General features: G+C 54.8%; 2 protein-coding genes across 10 annotated transcripts; one reads left to right on the top strand and one right to left on the bottom strand.

Annotated features, from left to right (window-relative positions):
• The first annotated feature begins 794 nt into the window (after nt 1–794).
• Nucleotides 795–7,963, top strand: FBXO6 (F-box protein 6). Of its 6 annotated transcripts, XM_081057717.1 has the most exons (8): nt 824–973; nt 1,472–1,624; nt 1,866–1,984; nt 2,788–3,080; nt 4,927–5,053; nt 5,531–5,626; nt 6,481–6,616; nt 6,815–7,962. In XM_081057717.1, the coding sequence occupies exons 4-8, from the start codon at nt 2,819–2,821 to the stop codon at nt 7,052–7,054; spliced, it is 861 nt and encodes a 286-aa protein (XP_080913843.1). In that variant the 5' UTR covers nt 824–973; nt 1,472–1,624; nt 1,866–1,984; nt 2,788–2,818; the 3' UTR covers nt 7,055–7,962. The 6 variants fall into 6 exon arrangements, with proteins under 6 accessions (XP_080913846.1, XP_080913843.1, XP_080913845.1 ...); XM_081057719.1 differs by lacking the exon at nt 1,472–1,624 and having other exon boundaries at nt 824–970; XM_081057718.1 differs by lacking the exon at nt 1,472–1,624.
• On the bottom strand, nt 7,398–19,379 carry MAD2L2 (mitotic arrest deficient 2 like 2). Of its 4 annotated transcripts, none has more exons than XM_081057748.1 (9): nt 19,258–19,379; nt 11,920–11,971; nt 11,708–11,826; nt 10,349–10,420; nt 9,815–9,915; nt 8,943–9,037; nt 8,561–8,634; nt 7,970–8,062; nt 7,398–7,727 (listed from the first exon to the last, which is right to left on the bottom strand). In XM_081057748.1, exons 2-9 carry the CDS (start codon nt 11,957–11,959, stop codon nt 7,686–7,688), a joined length of 636 nt encoding a protein of 211 aa, XP_080913874.1. In that variant the 5' UTR covers nt 11,960–11,971; nt 19,258–19,379; the 3' UTR covers nt 7,398–7,685. The 4 variants fall into 4 exon arrangements, with proteins under 4 accessions (XP_080913874.1, XP_080913873.1, XP_080913871.1 ...); XM_081057747.1 differs by lacking the exon at nt 19,258–19,379 and adding an exon at nt 12,708–12,886; XM_081057745.1 differs by lacking the exon at nt 19,258–19,379 and adding an exon at nt 12,410–12,584.
• Nucleotides 19,380–19,492: the final 113 nt, after the last annotated feature.

The raw sequence follows: 19,492 nt of genomic DNA, 5'->3' as shown, positions 1-19,492 counted from the left end.
CAGGCACTGCTTACTGGGCACTCCTTACTCTGCCGAGAGTTTCACTGACATTAGATGAAGCCAAGACATTTAGAATGGTGTCTGGCACACAGTCGATGCTTAATAAACACTGTTAAATTTAATTATCTCATTCAACAGTGAGCTAGATTAGGGCCTCAGCCAGGGCACGGACCACCACTCACTAGCTGTATGGCAAGTTAGCAAAGGATAGACACCCTTCCTTGGAGAAGATGCAGCCCTGAGGAGTTAATGTGACCTGGGCCAGGCACCTTTGTGCAGTGCACAGCCTGCACAACCCTTTGTGGCTGCCTGAAGTACCAGATGCTTGATAATTATCTGTTGAATGAAGAAAGGAATTAATGAATTTAATCCTGACCAAAAAATGCAGAGATTTTAATCTTTGAGTAAACTGAGGCCTGCCCTCAGTCACACCCTAAGGAAAGTAAGTAGGAGCCAGACGGAGCCAGGCTCATTTTCAGCCATCATCCACCAGGAGGGGAACCAGTCCTCTCTCCCTTCCTCATCTAGGGAGCAGGTTACGGTTGAGGTCTGAGAAGTGACCCGCGCAGGTGCAGGGCGTGGGGGCATGGGAGTTGGTTAGAAGCAGCCGCGGGCTTCCCAGGAGGTAGGAGGAAGAAGCAAAGGGAAGAGACGAGTTCCGGCTGCTGAGCCGCCGACCGCCTGGTGGGGGAGACTGAGAGATTCAGGAAAAGCGGTCTTGGGGCTCCCGTAGCGCGGCCCCGGGCCTAAGGTTCCCAAGCCCTTTTCCTCCGGCTGGGAGGGGCCCCCGGCTTTGGCCCTGCGAGACCGAGATCACCACCCGCCGGGCCGCAGGGGCGGGCCGAGCGCGGCGCGTGACGCCGGCGCGGGACGGGGCGGGGCGGGGCGAGAGCGGACGCGCCGCGGAGGCCGCAGACTCCCGGGTGACGCAGAGCTCCGATCCCGCCGGGGCGCTGCGCCCCACGGCCAGGTCGTGGTGGGCAGGCGGGGGAGGCGACGAGCGCGGGAGGGATTGAGTGTCCAGCTCCGAAGGAGCGGGAGGGGAGACCTGGGGCCATAACCGAGCCCGCCGACGCCGCCCGGGGCGAGCTGGGACTCCTGGGACCGCAGGGTGGGGTCCTGGGGGGCGGGGCGAGGGCTGCGTGGAATCCCGCGCCGCCCAGCCCTGCCTCCGACTCCGGGCCTGGCCGGCGAGCCGCCCCAAAACAGGCTCGGCGTCCGCGAGCACCGCAGCCACATCTCCCAGGCGACACCCCTGCCGGGGGCAGTGTGGGACCTCCGGGCAGGCTCTCGTGGCCAGGGGAGGGCGCCTGACTTTCCCCCAACTCAGCTTCTGGTTTTGAGAAATGGGCACAGTAACAGCGCTTTGAGGGGGAGGTTGGTGGGGGCGGGGTTTGACGGGGAAAAGACCGACGCGTGACTCTGGGCCCCGCACGTGGGAAGCCCAGTAAGTGCGAGGTGGCTTTTTAAGGCTGGCGTGGAGGTTTCTGCCTCCAACGCCCGAGGATGGGCGTCACTCCCGCCCGCACCCCCACCCCGCGCAGTCAGGCTTCACGCTAGGCCCACGGAAGACGGAAACAGGGTGGAGGGAGGTGATAACAGGCGACCAGAGCCAAAGACCCGGGTGAGGAGCTCTTGGTACCGACCTCAGCCCAGCGACTTTTGCCTAAACAGTGTTCTTAGAAGTTGCCAACGTTTAAAAATTGACAGGTTTCATATTTTTAAAAAATGTTTAGAATTCCTCCTGAAAAATCAGAAGACCTAGCCACAAGTTTTTTTTGCATCATAGTAGGTCGCACAACGGACAAGTGCCTTATATATGTTTGTTTTTTCTCTGCCATGCTCAAATGCTCCGACCTGGGCAGGGGCCAGAGTGTGTGCCCACCCTCATTTCCACCCCCAGACAGTGTGGTGGTGGCGCTGGAAATTCTCCAAAACCCTTGTGCGATTCAGATGTAGAGAGAGGATGGTGTTCTTGGGGCAGGTAGCTCTATGACTGTTGGTTTGGTTTTGCTCTAATGATAGAACTGTTAGTAACCATGTCCTGTGCTAAATGCTTTACTTGTACTAACTCAGCTGTGCCAGCCCTTCTGAGGTTGGCAGTTATCACCCCCTTTTTTCCAGCTTCCCAGTCAGTCACCGCAGGCCAGGATTCAAACCCAGGCAGTCTTGCTGGGGGGCCCTCTATCTGCTTTTCCATTTCTGGGCATTTCAAAGGGGGCTCTAGCTTGACCATCACCCCAGAACTGGGAGGAGGCGGGACTCCTCACTGGAGTGTTTTATCATATCTGCCTTCCAGGCCAAAGTAAACCATTTGGGGAGAAGAAGTAGGATCCTCAGCACTAGCCCCACCACTTAATGAAATTGTGACGTAGTCTGGGGGTGTCATAAAGATTGTATAGCAGTGAATTCACAGCACTGAAATACCACTGCAAACCCTTCCAGAGCTTGCAGATAACAGCGTGGCCTCGGCAAAATGTTATTGTTCACCAGGCCCAATGAGTTAAAATTAAGCAATTATTTTTTTTTTAGTGGCGGGGGACAGCCCTCAAAAAAATTAGTCGCTGAAGACTTTAATACTTTTATTGCTCTCTTTCAAATATGTGTGACACGCGACCACTTCATATGATGAGGGTCTGCTATGTGCTGGAAGGGTGCTCACATGCTCCCTAACTGAGCCCTCGGTTTACAGAAGCAGCAGGATTAGGAGTCCCTGGACCAGGTCCCTGGGGATCTGAGGGGTCCACCTCCTTGGTCAGGGCTCATAACCACTCTTGCCCCCCACAGACCTGTGTGTGCACCTCACCCCACCCCAGCCATGGCTCTGCTCAGCATCAATGAACTACCTGAGAACATCCTGCTGGAGGTATTCACGCATGTGCCCGCCCGCCAACTGCTGCGCTACCGCTCTGTCTGCAGCCTCTGGCGCGACCTCATTGATGTCGCGACCCTCTGGAAGCGCAAATGCCTGCGGGAGGGCTTCATCACGGAAGACTGGGATGAGCCTGTGGCCGACTGGAAGATCTTCTTCTTTCTGTGCAGCTTGCGCAGGAACCTCCTACGCAACCCCTGTGCTGAAGGTGGGCTGCTCCCCGCCCTTTCCAGAACCTCAGGACCTTTGTGCTTGCTATTCCCACACTACCTGGAGTGTTCTCTCAAACCCTGGCATCCACCATGCTCCCTTGGTTCCTCCTCATTCTTGGGATTTCAGTTCAGAGACCTGCCCTGCTCCATCTAAAAACAGTGCTCCCTACCTCTGTCGTGCCACCCCCATTTAGTTTCTTCATAGCACTTTTCATAACCTGTAATTACCTTATTTATCTCGTTTTTTTCCTCTGCCAAACCTCGAGTTCCAGGGGCCTAATGGATCTTGCGTGCCACTCTACACAGTGTCTACAACCATGCCTTCACATAGCAGGTGCTCAAGAAACGTTTGCTGAAGGACTGAACTGCAGATCCATCTTCCCCCCTTGAGTTCATTCAGTCCAAGCTGCCTAATGTTTATGGCGGGCTTCCTCTGTGCCAGGCACTAGTCTGAGGTCTTCCCAGATGTAATTTTCCTCCCAGCATCCCCATTATCCAGATGAAGAAAATGAGGATTTTGAGAGGGGAGTGCAATCACATAACATGAGTCCCATTTAGCCCAAAATGTTCTCATGTATTTGCCAGGGTTTTTTTTCCCTTTATTTAGCACCTATGTACCAGGCCCCATGCTTCCTGTTGGGGCTACAGCAGCAATTAAGAGGCATAGTTTGTACTCGTAGAATCCCTTTTGTGTCTGTTTTCTTTCTCTGTCCTCACGTGGATTCTGGGAGGTGGCCAGATAAGTAGGGTTGGCTCCATTTGTGGGAGCGTTAGGCCCCAAGATGAGTGTCTTCCCCAAAGGTCCAGAACTGCCCAGCTGCCAAAGGCCCTCTGCCCCTCAGAGGCCCCAGACAGCGCTCCAGACACTCAATCCCTCTGCCTCCCCCAGATTCCACTCAGCACTGCCCAGCCGGGCTGCCAGCTCAGCTCACACAGCCCTACAGAGCCAACCTGCAGCCTTGCCTTGCACTGGGCCCTGGGCCCAGCAGTGGTTACCCCAGCCTTGCTCGGACCTCCCCTTGGGCCTGTACTCAGTGCAGCGCAGCTCCTAGTTTTCTGTATTACTCCTCCGGTTCTCTACTGGGGGACCCCAGGCACCTGGGGAATAGGTAAGGGCTCCTTGTAGAGGGAGCAAGGGAGTAATTTGGAAAAGCACCCCTGGAGATTGTTCTGGAAGGCCTTGGTGAGAAACACTGCTGTTTACTAAGGTCCTCCCAGCTCAGTCTGAAGCGGGAGACCAGAACCTGCTGAGCCAACCTGGTGGGGATCCTTCCATGAATACGGAGATGCTATCCCACCACCAACCCAGAGGGTGTCCATTCTCCCAGTTGCTATCCCTCCCACCCTGGGCAGAACTTTCCAAGAACCATTAACAAACTAAATCGGTCTCTGGTACCCAGATCTGTTACATAGTTAGGATGTCAGTCTTCAAATAAACAGTCCACGTTGGGAGAAACTCACCTTAGCCATTAAGAGCACAACTAGCATCATAGGCCCTTCATAATTTAATACTTAGAGAACTGAAACTTGGGTATTTCCCAGAGCCCCATCCCCCACCCCCACAACACAAAAGTGAGGAAAGGTTGGTTTAGGATTTCTGGTAATACTTTTTCCAGTTTCATTAGGAGTCATGTTAGTTAGGGACAAAGTGGGAGGGCGAAGGTCCCAGATCAGAGCTGATATGGTGGGGACAGGTGAGAACGTGTTGGAAGAAGGGGGCTTTGTAGGGGCACTCCAAGCGCAGCTGGGGTGCTTGAGATCTGAGCATGAGCCTTTCACCCTCCCTCCCAGGACCAGCCTATCCGTTTGCACAGGGAGTTCACCTTGATTTGTTTTTCCTAGAGAATATGATGTCCTGGCGAATTGACTCCAATGGTGGGCACCGCTGGAAGGTGGAGAGCATCCCCGGAGACCATGGGACAAGTTTTCCAGACCCAAGAGTCAAGAAGTACTTTGTCACATCCTTTGAGTAAGACAAACTGAACCAAGCAGGCAGGGGGTGGCAGGGACACTTTTTGCAAATCCCACACCTATGTTAGGACTTCTCTGTGAAGCTTCAGGGAGCTGATGTTCCCAAACCAGCTCAGAACCTACTGCTTCCGGGAGCAGGAATAAACTCAGTGGCGGGGTTTATAGGCAGTGGGGGTGGAGACCCCTTTAAGGAGGCTGGGAGCTCCTGGGGCAGTTAGGGTAAGTGAGGGGTGTCTACAGGCTGTTCCGAATCTAGGAACGTGAGTTCACAGGGGTGCCCTCCTTGGGGCCCAAGGGGATCCAACTCCCTGCCTGTTTCTCATGGGCCTGCACTGAGGTAGGAGCCCGAGTTCACACCAGCCAGTGGCTGTCCTAAGGCGGTCAGGGGAAACTGCTGGGTCCCCTGAACCACCTCCCTGGGTCCAGGCCATGCAGAGCAGGCCTGGGAATGCAAGCCTTTCCTCCTGCTCCCCAGGTTATGCCTCAAGTCCCAGCTGGTAGACCTCAAAGCGGAGGGCTACTGGAAGGAGCTAATGGACACGGTCCGGCCTGACATCACAGTCACAGACTGGTGAGTGGGGCCATGGCCCGAGTCCCACCCTCTGCGTGCTTCCCTCTTGTCTTCCTGAGAATGCCTGGGGGAAGTGCCCGCTCTGCCCAGCAGTGTCCTAGGGCAAGGACAGCCAGGCCAACCCGGCCCCACCCGCTGCTGACAGACTCAGCACTCAACCAGCAGTACCTCCCTGCCTCCCCACCACCCTATGTCAGCAGGAGATGTTAACCAGTTTACAGATGGGCAGACTGAGGCCGACAGATGAGTTGTCACGAACAGGCAGTGGAGGAAGGGACAACCAAGAGCCAGCCTTCCTGAACCTCCCAGCTGCTCACATGCCTCTTGTCTGCCTCCCCTGCCCCTTTGCACTCTTCATCCCACATCTTTCTCAAGCTCCGCTCTGTGCAGAGCTGTGCCAGGCTCTGCCTGGGCCCACCGCACAAGCAGGACCCCAGTTCCATCCAGGCCCCGGGACCACCACGCTGAGGGTGGAGAGGTGGGGGCGGGGGGCAGTATGGCTGAGCAGAGGGAGAGCTCTGCCAGTCCCCACCACACAGGCCACCCCTTCAATCTCCCATTGAATCCACAGCCTGGTCCATTGAAATGTCCAGGGGACACAGCTCTGACAGCCCTGGCCTTTGTAGAGAGCCGTTTGCTTTTTAAGGTGACATCTTCAGAGCTACCCAAAAGGGTTGCCTCTTTTCTCAGATCGGGTGACAGGCCCAGCACACATAGACTGCCTCGTGGGCCTCGTGGGCAGTGCAGGGAAATGACCCTCGGAGCTCCGGTTCGGAGGCCTGCTGCTTGCCTGCCCACCTACCTCCAGGGCCATCCTAGCGGGGCACATAATCCTGAGCCTCCCCCGCCCCCAGGTTTGCTGCCAGAGTAGACTGTGGCTGCACCTACACCATCCGCGTACAGCTGCTCTCAGCCGACTACATCGTCCTGGCCTCCTTCGAGCCCCCACCTGTGACCATCGAACAGTGGAGCGATGCCAGGTGGAAAGAGGTGAGGCCTCAACTGCTTGCATGGCAGGCAACGGGTAGTCCCAGGGCCGAGAATGCCCCCAGCTCTCCCGCCTGCCTTCTGGCCTGGGCAGCTCCCCCCTGCAGGACCCGGCTCCTTCCTTTCCTTCTCCGTGTGAGCAGTCACCCCATCTCATCCCCTCCCCAGTCCTGGTGGTCACCTCATCTGCCCTCCCTCCAGGTCTCCCACACCTTCTCGGATTACCCTCCAGGCGTGCGCTACGTCCTCTTCCAGCATGGGGGCCAAGACACCCAGTACTGGGCCGGCTGGTACGGGCCCCGTGTCACCAACAGCAGCATCACCATCAGTCCTAAGATGACCAGGAACCCAGCGCCCTCTACCACTCAGTCTGAGACCACGCAGGGGCAGGAGGCAGCTGCCCACTTGCCCTCTCCACATCATTTCTACAAGCCTTTCTGACAGCCTGTCACCTGACAGCCATTCCTCCGTCCTCTGTCTGGGGTAGCCTAGTGCCAAAGGGCCCCTCCAAGCAAGAGCTGAGCCTACAGTGGGCAGTAATAGCCCCTGTCCCAAGATCTGCCCAGTTCCAACTTTGGCAAAGCTACCAGTTGGTGGTAATGCACCACTGTTACATAGCTGACCTTTTGTCATAATAAATGTTTTCAGTAAAACCAGCCTGGGGTTGGGTCTAGGAGTGGCGCGTAAGGGGGTCCCTGGCACTTTGGTAGAGAACCAGCCCCTTCCCCAGGTTAATTTGGCTGCACCTGTTCCCCCCCACTCCAGTTAGTGATGGCCCAGGTCAGCCCTTGGGGCCCCTTTATTGAAACAACTCACAGCATGATATTTGAGACAGACAGTGTTGGCCAGTTGAACCCCAAAAGGCTGAGAAATCGAGGTCCCAGCGCCCTTCCTCCCTCCTGGGGAGAATTACTCCATGAAGACAAGCAGACCTGAGCAGCTGCGGGCTGGAGGGTGGGCGGTCCATACAGAGGCAATAAGAGCACTTGGAATGAGGGTGGCCCTGCAGCAATCCCCTCGGCTGGGGCCCCCAAAGTCCAACAGTTGTGGCATCCGTGGGGAGCAGACACCCTCAGCTGCTTTTATGAGCTCGTTCTTCCACGTACAGCTGCATCTAGTGGACAGGAACAAACAGCCACGTCAGGTGAACAGTCAGGGCACCTGTAAGGAGGCCCCACGAGCCCCTGACGGGGTGTGGTTGCGTGGCCACAGCCAGGCATTAAGGGAAAGGGGAGAGGTGGGAGGAGCCTTATGCCAGGCATTCCTTGGTAGTTTCCCCCTAGCCTTGTCCACAAGCTGTCTGGCAAGGCCTCAGCAAACCCTGAATAAAGCTTACCCGGTCCCCATGCAGCTCACCTTTAATATGTCCGACGTCATGGTTTTGAGGGGTATCAGCCGGGGGTCATGCATGTGGACATCCTGCTCATCTGCCAGGATCCAGGGGAAGTCCTAGGAAGGCAATCAAGTGAGGAGATGAAGGGCTGGAACCTGGCCTGCCCTCACTTTGCTTCCCCCCTTCCCCTCCAGAGCTTTGAGGAGCATCAGAATCACGAGGGAAGTAGATTCCCAGGCTCCTCCACTAGGCAGGCCAAGTCTGTAGGTCAGAGCTGGGCTGGCCCCCTAAGTGATTTAACAAGCCCCAGGCACAGATTCTGAAACTCGTGGTCAAGCACCCCCTCCCTGGAGAACCCCTCGGGAGCTGGCAGCCCCAGCATATGGCCCCACGTGCGTCTCAGGGCTGAGTGCCCAGGTGGAGCGATGGCAGGTGTGTGGCCACATAGATAACACACAACGAGAACCCACTGGGTGCCAGGCACTGCCATAAGCTATGTGTGATTACACTGGCCATGGCTAGCAGCCCTGCCCGCTCAAAATTGGGCGTCTGGTTTTCAGAGCCTCCCAGCTGTCTCCCTGCCCGCCCCCGCACCCAGACCAGTGTCATCTCACCTTGATGACCTGGATCTTCTCCATGTTTCGGGTGGCGGCTTCCCTTGTGTGCACCAAAACTGTGAAGGTACAGCCTGAGGAAGCAAGAGTTTGGTCCAGGCTGGACCACACCATGCCTGGGTACTCCCTACCTCCCTAGCTGGTTTGGCAACCCCCCAGAGCAGAGTGGAAACCAAATGCTAAGGCAAAACACAGTCAACAGGGAGACTGAAGCCAGGGTGGAGTGAATCAGAGAAGCTTCCTGAAGGAGGGGAACTTTCAGAAGGGTTCTAAAAAGCAGGAAGGAAGAGACGAGGCTCGGTACAGCCAAACAGGAGCTTGAAAACGCAGACCAACCCAAGGGAGCCATGGAAACACCAGGGAGGGGGGAGGGGGAGCTCACCTGGGGGGTTGTGGTCCAGAACAGCGTCACACACACTGATCTTCAGGATGAAGGCTCGGAGCAGCTGTTCCACATGAGACAGCAGGGAGTCTGAGCTGGGAAGGAGAGGAGGAGGGTCTCCCATCACCCTGGCGCCCCCGTCTCACCAGCAGGCAATCAACCCTGGAAGGTGCTTCTGAGAGCTGGCTTAAGGGCCCCGCTACCTACCTTGTCTGCATCGTAAACCCCCCTGGAGAGTTTAAAAACAATGCAGGGCCCCATCCCAGACTAAGTTAGGATGGGGGAAAAGGGGTGTAGGGAGACCCCGTAGGTGGTTCTAATGTGCTACTGCTCCCAGTCTGAAAACCAAGACCCCAAGCCAGAAGGGAAAGGGTTTGTCCAAGGCCACACGACAAGTGGGGACAGATTCTATTGCCCTGACCTCCCCCACAGGAAGCCAGCAGCGGACTAGCAAACACACCTGCCCAAGGTCAACTTCTAATTGACTGGATTGCACACTTGACTGGGAAGCCAGGACACTGAGTCTGTCCTGGCTGTGCTACCATTTGGATGACCCTGGGTAGCTCATGGCATGTTTCTGGACCTTGGTTTCTCCATCTATAAGGTGAGGTTGGGTCTAGCCATTCGGCAGTGCTGTCTGTGGTTTTGCAGGTGTGACACAGGAGGCTAGGAGGTTCTCTGTGTAACCTGCGTGGTGTCCAGAGACCACGTGGCAGCCAGCTGTGACTCAGCCACTCACAGGCCCTGATAGGTTGGCACACCTGGCATTTGTCCTGTCAGACCTTTACCAAGGTACTCAGGAGCCGCTTTAAAGGGGTGAGGGTCAGGGTATTTCTACAGACCTCACACCAGTTAGCAGGTGGGCAACTCACCTGATGGACAGCAGCGGGGGCTGAGTGATTTCAAAGACGAATTTCTCCACTGGGCGGTGCTCTTTGTCCAAAATTACCACCACCACTTTCTCCACATCATTCTGCAAGGACAGGAACACTCTTCTCCAGAACCCGTCCTCATCCCCAGCCCTGCCCCCTCCCTGCCCAAGGATGGGAAAGGGAGCCTTCACAGCCCTGGTCAGCCTCTAGGCTGAGGGTCTCTGAGAGCCCACAGAGAGGTCTGAGAGGTTCAAGTAGACACCCCCAGACATGAGTGGTACAGGCTGAGGGGAGAGAATGCCTGCCCGGGAGGATCCTGGACCTCAGAGAGCAGGACAAGATGGGAGGAGGAAATCCTGAGGGGGCCAAGCCCAGACAGAACTTGGAGATGGGGGAGAGAAAAACAGATGTGAGAAGAATCCAGAACTGAGGTGTTCTCCAGGGTGCAGGGAATAGGCTTCTGGGTGTTAGAGTCATGGACCCTGCATGGCCTCAACATCACCCTGTCCCATATTGGGGGCCTGGTGCCCTCACCTTCTCCAGGAGTGGCTTCACACAGTGCAGCGTGTCCTGTATATACTGGTTCAGCTCCGGGTGGCAGGACATCTGCACACAACGCCAAGATGGCTAGTGAGGCCCACAGCACCAATGGGGAAACCACCTGACACCCCCTCCAGGAGCCCAAAGCCAAGTCTGCCTCCAGAGAGAGGTCCAAAGTTTCCCTAAGGGCCCCCCCTTCCCATCATGGTGCTAAGAACTCTGAATTGTCCACAGGCGGAGAGAAGTTAGAAGAATTCAGTCTCAACATCAGCACCTAATATAAATTTGGGGTTCCTACTGTGGGGTGCATGGGCTCCTCCAGAGTCTGAGAAGTCCCTAAATTGTGTGCATTTGGGCATATGGGCATTTTTCCGGAGAAGGGATCCAGAAATTGAATCAATTTTCAAAACTCAAGAATCTGAAAGTAAGAGCTGTGTGTTTGCAGGCAAATTACTTCACTGAGCTTTAATAAAGCTCATCTGTGAAGATCTCAAAAAAGTGAGGATTAAGTGAGTTAAGTACCTAGTACACAGTGGGTGCTCAGTAAGTGCTGTTTCTTTTTTCCCCCCGTACATCCTTTAAGCTTCCACCACCTCCGGTATTCAGTCATTATTGAGTGCCTTCTAAGGGGCAGGCACTTCTAGAGACTGCGGATAGCGTAGCTTATGGTTTTGTCTGCTTTTTAATCTATAATTAGGGTAAATGAGGGCAAAGCAAAGGTGCCTGAGGTTTACAGGAATCCTCTCCCCAAACCACCCATTCACTAGCATCTTTTTAAATATAGCCATGACCCGGAGGACAACTGATGGAGGGACTGGTCGGTAACTTAGGGAGGGAAACTCCAGTTCAGAAGGGATGGAAGGAGCCACTGCAGTGAGCGGTAGGAGACTGTCAAGCTACCAGCAGCTGCCAGCACCTGGAAAGCAAGGCCAGGCCGCTGGAGAATGAACGAGGGGGTGGGCCTGAAGGTGGAGGCGAGTTAAAAAAATCCACTCTGCTGGCAGCCAGCGTGAGTGGCTGGCAACCATCATGAGCAGGTGGGCTGCTGTGTGCTACCATGTGCTGCCATGAGCAGCTGGTGGCCATCATGAGTGGCCAGGAGCCATCATGAGTAGCCGGCAGCCGGAGAGAGCTGCCATGAGCTGCTGTGAGCAGCGGACCAATGACTGGCTACAACTGCCTCAGCCGGGGGGAGCGCAAGGCTCATAATACCAGCATGGGCCAGGGAGCTGTGTCCTACACAACTAGACTGAGAAACAATGGCTTGAACCTGAGTGCGGGGAAGGGAGCAAAGAAATCCACTCTCCACCGGCTCTGACGTGGGAGTGGCCCCAGCAGGGCTGTAGGGCTCACCTGGACAGGCACGTTGTACTTCTTACGCTTCTGGAAGATGCCCACCGGGTAGACCTCGCGCACGTAGAGGATTAGGTGTACGGCCACCTCCAGGAACTCGCAGAGCACGTCGGCCACCACTGCGAGGGGCAGAGCCCGCTGCGCTCACGCAAGCCGGCCAGCACAGCCCTCCCTCGCCCCCCACCCCAGCTTGGCAGGTCCAGCCCCCCTACCTTGGCCAAAGTTGAGGTCCTGTCGCGTAAGCGTGGTCATTCTTCACGCCACCTAAGGGGTGGGACAGTACTGGGGGATGGTTCCAAAAGCCCAGGCAGCAGCTGGGCCCTCCCGCCTCCAGATGCCCTCCACTCGGCCTGCGCCTGCGAGGGGAATCGAGGCAGGACCGCCCCACCCCCGCACACAGAAGCAAGGGAACTGGGAAGGACCCCCCCCCCACGTTGGCGTCATCGCTCAGGGGCATCATCTGCACCTCGATGAGGTTTTTGTCCCACTGGCCCCCTCGCCCGTTGTCTCGGGAGGGGTTGGGGGCAGGAAAGGCCAGAGCTGGACGGGCAAAAAGGGCCGCAGAGGGAACAGCTGGATGTGCAGGGCCGGGAGCGTAAAGCGGCACACGCGGGAAGAGAACCTAGGCTGGAATCAGACTCCACCCCCTGCCTGGCTAGATCCCTCCCCCAAGGGAACCCCGCCACTCTCCTCCCCTGGTACCGGCTCTGGCTCGGTTCCGGGCTCGGGGCTCGGGGCCCGGCCCCGGCGCCGGGAACCACCAACCCCACCACTTGCTCCTCCAGCTCAACCCGCGCGGCCAGGGCGCCGTTCTCGTGACGTCCGCCGCGCTGCGGCGGGTCCTAGCGCCGGCTCTCAGGCCACGCCACTCCCACACGCGGCCCCAGCGGGGTTTGGCAGGGGCGGAGCCTGGCCTAGGCGCCCGAGATCCCTGGGTCGGAGTGGGCTGAGACTGCGCCGCGCCGCCTTTCAATGTTGGATGGGCGCGAGAAAAAAAAACCTTAGTCTCCACATCAGATCGCTACGAATCTTCCTCCCCGAGGTATTTCTTTCGCTTTAGGAGGCGCGGTACGGGGGTGGGTACGTGTTGCTGGTGAGGGCCAGGTGGAGGTCACAGCTGGGAACTAAGGACAGCGACATCTACTGCTAGCTTCGGAGTCACCATCCCCGAACTCAGCTGCCCAACCGAAAGCGAATCCGCCGGCTCCGGGGCGGGGACAGGGGAGGACAAGGGTGCATCGGGGACGTCCCCACCCCCACCCGGAACCTGTACAGCCTGACTTTACTTCCGAAGAAGATAAAGCGTCGGGGCCGATGCATCGTAACAGTTGGTTTTCATAAAGGTCCATCCACGTGCCAGGCACTGAGTTAACTGTGTCCGTGGATTATCTTACTAAATTCTCAAAACAATTCTATGGGATAGTTACTATAATTGTCCCCATTTTAGGGATGAGCCAAATGAGGTTCAGAGGGGTTAAGTAAAATGTCCGAGTCACACAACGCGACTATTGGGGGAAGCGCGGGCAGAGGTGTCTCGGCCACTATATTTACAGTTCTGGAGCTGTCCCCAGGGACTGTGAAAGGGCTGAGAAGCCCCGGGGAAATAATGATATTAATATTAAAATAATTACTAGCATGAATTGAGCGCTTATTTTATGTCAAGCACTGATTTCTTTAATTCCCTCATTAAGCTTAGGCGCTAAGCACCCATTTTACAGACCCACGTTATAGATGGTGAAACAAGTTCAGGAGACGTTCCCTAATTTGCCAAAACCACACATTTGGAATATAAACCCAGTTCTGACTTCTATTCTGACTCCAGGTCTTCAACTTATTTTCAGCTCCTTTATTTTACAGGCGGGAAAACTAAGATTAGAGAAGCCGCTGTGAGTTATGGGAAACCAGTCAGAACCAGAAGTCAGGGGACCTTGTCGCTTGCCTCCAAAGACATTAAGAGCTTGTTAGGAATCACGTCTATCTGTGACTATCTGCGTCTAGCCAGAAATGTAGGAGACTTGCACCGTCCTTCACCTCAGAAGCTTTCAAACCTTCATTTACACATTTCCGTTGGGGTGGGGGCAGAGGAGGGAATAAGTGTCCTGGCCCATTAAGCCAGGAATGCCAGCAGAGCAGGTCACAAAAGCTGTCCTTGGAAATATGCATCAGAATCCCTGGGGAGCCCATTAAATACTGGGAACCCAGGCCTCCCTGACCTACCAAATCAGTCAGGGTGCACAGCATGGTACTGGCCCTTTAACAAGCTCCCCGGGGGCCCTAATGGCCAAGAAAGTGTGGGAATTGCCACAAGCGATTTGGGCTGTTCCCTAGAAAAGTCTGCATTTCATAAAACTGCAACACTTAACCCAGAGAGATGGATGATTCAGGAACGGGTGGACCTGGCAGCACATTTTGGGCACAGCAACTCTTCTCAAGACTTGGGAACCCTCCCCACGTCACGCCATGCAGGAGCAAACTATTTTCAAGCAGTCAGCCAGGCAGCTCACTGGCTTGTAGAAGGTGTCCCCTGGCTCCTTGAGATTTAATCACTGTGATGCTTGGCTACTGGGGAAAGCCAGGGTCCTTCTGTGCCTCTTTCTCGAGGCTGCTCAAGCAGCTTTTTTCATGGGTGACAGAAAATGGCAGTCTTAGAGGGGCAATTCTTTGTAAAATGTCCCTTAGGACTGGAGCCTGGGGTGGAGATGCTCAGAGCCCAGCTACTCCTGTGGGGCGGTCTCCAGGGCACAGTGTGGGCAACATGGGGGCACATGTCAGGCCCTCCTTCCAAGCGCCCCCAGCTTCAGCCCTCTGCCCTAAGAAGGCATAGTGCCAGCCACCCAATCATCTCCTGACACACAGGGCTAAAGAACTTCAGAGAAACCTCGGAGGACTTACAATCCAACATTCATTCTTCCAGTGGGGAAACTGAGGTCCCAACAACCTATGTTTAATACTGGGGTACCCACCTTGTCAAAAATCCATAGATAAAAATGCCTAGGCTTGGGGCTTTGGGTTCAGAGCCAGCCACAAACAGAGGAAAGCAGGTGGGAGACAAACCTAACCCCAAAAAGGCCTCGTCTCCTCATTCATGAAATAAACAGCCTGGACAGATGTTCCCTAAACCTCTGATGTCCTCAGGTTCCATGGGAACCAAGAAGCTGGAGATGGGGGCAGGGGTAGGGGCCATAGGGGAGCTCTATGAAAATTCATCTGTCATTTCCATCCATTGGGCTCTGGGCATCTGGTTTTTCATATCTTAATCTCATCAGCATGATGGATGGTCAGGGGACCCAGATTATATTATGGGGTTAATTTATTACATTTTTGAATACCCATTTGCTGGGAGACTGTTTTTCAAAGTTATTTGCATATTTTTCACCATAATGACAATATGTAGGAGGGTGTCTGGGAGGGAAGGATGGATGTTTAGGAGGAGAGAGAGCTTATTTGCCAACTGGTGCATGTCCCTGAGGGTCTGCAATGAGGACAGAGAGAAAATAACTCTCAAGAAATATTTAAATTGAAAAGAAGAGAAAGAAAGCATGATGCAAGAAAGTCTTGCATACAAAGGCCCAACAAAGACTAAGGCCTGTATGGGCAAAAGAGCGTTCCTGAGGTTCTTTGAACAAGCACACAGTGAGTGAACTGGGAAAAACAACAGGCAACAGTATCCAGACCCCAAAGATGCTTTCAAAGCCCTTCCCATACCCACCAGGCTGATCACAGGCCCCATCATGGATCCCACCCCTGCCTAAGGTTCCCAGGACACCAAACACAGGAAAGTGAGGGGAGCCACAGAGTCAGCCACATATAGCCTGGTGACAATCCCAAAGATACCCCAATGCTCAGGGACCCAGCCAGTTGAAACAATCCCTAAGCAGAGACCCAGCCTCATTCATTCTTTTAGTCCAGCCCCTCACCCAGAGCCTGGCCAAATCCAGGTTCTCAATCAGTGTGTGTTAAATGAGTGAATGAAATAATGGAGGAATGAGGGTGGCCGGTTGGCTCAGTGGTTGGAGTGCAGTGCTCATAATACCAAGGTTGCCCGGTGAGATTCCCACATGGGCCAGTGAGCTGCGCCCTCCACAACTAGATTGCAAAAAAAAAACAACGACTTGACATGGAGCTGATGGGTCCTGGAAAAATACACTGTTCTCTAATAAAAATCAAAAGAAAAAAAAAGGAGTGGAGGAATGAAACAATGGCAGACAGTGGCTCATTGCTACTTGCCTGACTAGAATCCTAACAGTCAGAATAAGAAGCAAAGACCTCTGATTTCAGTGCTTGGGCTATAGGTGGTGGTGGTGTGTAGTTTTCTTGCCTGTAAAATGAGATAATAGTAGTACCAATTCCATAGGGTTGAACAAGGAGTAAGTGAAATAATGTTTGTACAAATATAAAGCGCACAATGCCTGGCACATAAATGTTCAATTAATGGCTATTATGAAAATGATATTAAAATCTACACACTATCTAAAGCCCCCAGCACAAACACTCTGGACCAGCCATCATGCTGTTCAAAACCCCATCGATAACATGCTTAGCTCCGTCCCCATTTTCATTGCCCAAGGCAGCCGGCAGCCCCAAGCTGCCCTAAAGGAGGACATGCATCCTCATAGGCCAAGATCCCTAAACAAGAGATTGCAGACAGTTCCTCTCCTCATCTGGGCTTCTGCTGTGAGGTCCAACCTGCACAGCTGCCCCAGCTCCTTGGGTCCACTGCTGACCTTGAACCCAAGCCAAAGTCCTGACCTTAGCCAGTTATACTGGGCGCTTCCAACACTTCAGCCAGGGCAGAGGCCAACTTGCCATTTCTCCCTGGGGTTCAGCTGACTCCCCAGTGTTGTTGACCCCTTGGAGTCTTCAGGCCCTCTGAAGTCATCCTGGACCACAGCGTAAAAACGCATCATCCAGCTCAACTGCCACTTTTTAAAAATAACTGCTTTATTAAGACATAATTCACAAACCACAAAGTTCACCCCTTTAAAGTGTGCATTTCAGTGGTTTTTAGTATCATCACAAAGTTGTGCATCAATCACCACTGTCTAACTCCAGAACATTTTCATCACTCCAAAAAGGAAAACACTTTAGCAGTCACTCCCTAGTCTCCCCGCCCCTCAGCTCCTGGTAACCAGTAGTCTACCATCTATCTGTATAGACTTGCCTATTCTGAACATTTCATATAAACCCAATCGCACAATATGTGGCCTTTTATGTCTGGCTTTTATGTCTCAGCAGAATGTTTCCAAGATTCATCCAGATTATAGTGTGTATTGGTACTTCACTCTTTTTCGTGGCCAAATAATAATCCATCATATGAATCCACCACATGTGGTTTATCCATTCACCAGTTGATGGATAGTTGTTTCCACTTGGGCCATTGAACTACCACATCTTACAGATGGGGAAACTCAGGTCCAAATTCACCATAACCTGACGGGCTAGGAGTCCAGGCCTCCCCTAACATCTGCCTTTTCCTACTGCATTGCTCTGGGAGAACAGTGTCCAAGTTTGGCAAAAGATCACCCACTCATGTAGAGCCACAGCAGCAGCATTCAGCCTAGAGCCTCCGGTGTTTTGCTTCTGGTTCAGTGAATGCCCAGCCACAGCTTCATTCTTGAAAAGGAGAATCATGCCCACTGTCCCCCTCCCAGGCCCCAGCCACCATCACCTCTTCTCTGGCACAGTTCCTATCTGGTCTCCCTGCTTTTGTCCTTGCCCCACTCCAGTCTATTCTCAACCTAAAGAATCAGAGTGAATCAGAGTTAAAACCTAAGTCAGATCACGTCTCTGCTCTGCTCCAAACCCTCCAATGACTCCCATCTCACTCGGACGAAAAGCCCAAGTCTTTACCGTGGCCTTTGCACGCTCCCATGATCCTCTCACTCTCTGCCTTCATCTCACGCTGCTCCAGCCTTGCTGTCCTTCCTCAAACACACCAAGCACTCTCCTGCCTCAGGACCTTTGCACTGGCTCTCCCTTCTGCCTGCATCACTCTACTACTCCCAGCCCCATGGCCCATTAGCTCATTTTCTTTGCTAAAAAGCTGCCTCACAAAAGAGTCCTTTCCTGGGAACCTTATGTAAAACACCTTTTCCCCTCCATGTTTTCTCCCCTTAATGTGCTTTTTTCCCCCCACAGCACTAATCACCACCTGATATTTATTATATAGGTATTTGTTCACTTGCTTATTATCTGTCTCCTTCACTGGAATGTAAGCTCCATTAGAGCAAGGCATCTGGTCTATGTTGTTCATTACTGTAGCCCCAGTGCCCAGAACAGAACTGGCACGTAGTAGGTGCTCAATAGGTATTTATGGGATGGGGGATTCAAACCTTCTAGTAAATAAGCAGTCTGGCCCCTTCATCAATCCATTCTGCTGTCCATTAGGCTGATATTACAGTAACAATAGCAATGAACTCTTCTAGAGCGTTTCCTATGGTTCCAACCTTAGGAACATTATCTCCTTACACAGTCCATGGCACTTAACCTTTGAACCCTGAGAGTTAGGGATAATAATGAGCTCAGAGAGGTTAAGCGACTTGCCCAGACAGACCGTGGAATGGCAGCAGAAGAGGAGCCCAGGCATTCAGCATGACCGCAGAGCGGAGCTCTTAAACCTCTGAGCCATAATTTCCCATACTCTGGAGAAAGGAGAAAATAGTCGAAAGGGAAGCCACGATTGAGCTCTGGGCGCCAGGCGAGACTTCGGCTTCCCGCGTGCCGGGTCCCGCCCCACCGCTCTTTGATCTTTGCAGCGCCGGTGGCTCCATTGACCCCGCTGTGAGTTATGGGGGCCGCGGGACCCATAACACGGCATTCCCGGACTCCCGGGGTCGGCAGGACACGGCGCCCCGCGTGGTGATGGATGAGCCAGCCTGGGGCACTGGCTTTGTCCGGGCCGGGGAGCATCAGACAGACTTTGAACAGGGAGTGGCTAGGGGAGGACAGAGCGTGTGTGTGCTGGGTAGGATTGTCTTGCTTGTGCGTGTGCGTGTGTGTGTATTGGGTAGAATTGTCTTGCTTGTGCGTGTGCGTGTGCGTGTGTTGGGTAGAATTGTCTTGCTTGTGCGTGTGTGTGTGTGCGTGTGTGTGTGTTGGGTGGGATTCTCTTGCTTCCTTTCCTGGGGCGGGTTGGGGGAGCACTAGTGAGGCCATCAGCGCTCCGGAATATCACCAGGTAGCGTTTGAAGACCCCACGCCCCTACATCCAAGAGCGAGCTCTCCTAGAACGTCGCCCGCCACTTCACGTACTTTCGGAGGCTACAAAGGCCCCGCCGTGCCTCAACCCTCTTCCCTCACACCCGGCATTTCTTCCGTCCCATTTGACAACCTAGGGCGGAATAATCCTTTTGGGGACCGGCCCGGCCCCACCCGGCCAGACGCGGCCGCAGCTGAGCGCTCAGCTCGGATCCATTGTTGGGGGTCGGCCAAGGACCCCCTGTGTGGCCCTTTGTCGCCCGCTCCCGGCGGGGCGCTACAGTTGTGCCACCGCTGCCCGCGCACCGCCCGTCCCACGCGCCCCGGGCCGCGCCGAGGTGGCTCTTACGCACCAGGAGGAGTGGGCCCGCCTCGCCCGATGCCCGCACGGCTGCCCGGCTGCGCCCGCCTTTGTCTGCCTCCTTTGTCTGCCCCGCGCCCTCGCGGCGGCGGCGGCGAGGCCTCTGGGGAGCGGGCCCGGAACGCCGAGTCCAGCTGGCCAGGGCGCGCGGGCCGGGAGCGCGCGGGGCCCGGGCCGGCCCCGGGCTGCCCCTCGGCGGGGGGCCGCCGAGCCGGCTCCCCGCTGCC

The sequence above is a fragment of the Rhinolophus hipposideros genome (assembly GCF_964194185.1).
Source record: "Rhinolophus hipposideros genome assembly, chromosome: 8".
NCBI classification, from domain to species: Eukaryota; Metazoa; Chordata; class Mammalia; order Chiroptera; family Rhinolophidae; genus Rhinolophus; species Rhinolophus hipposideros.
This window is presented reverse-complemented; position numbering and strand designations above follow the sequence as displayed.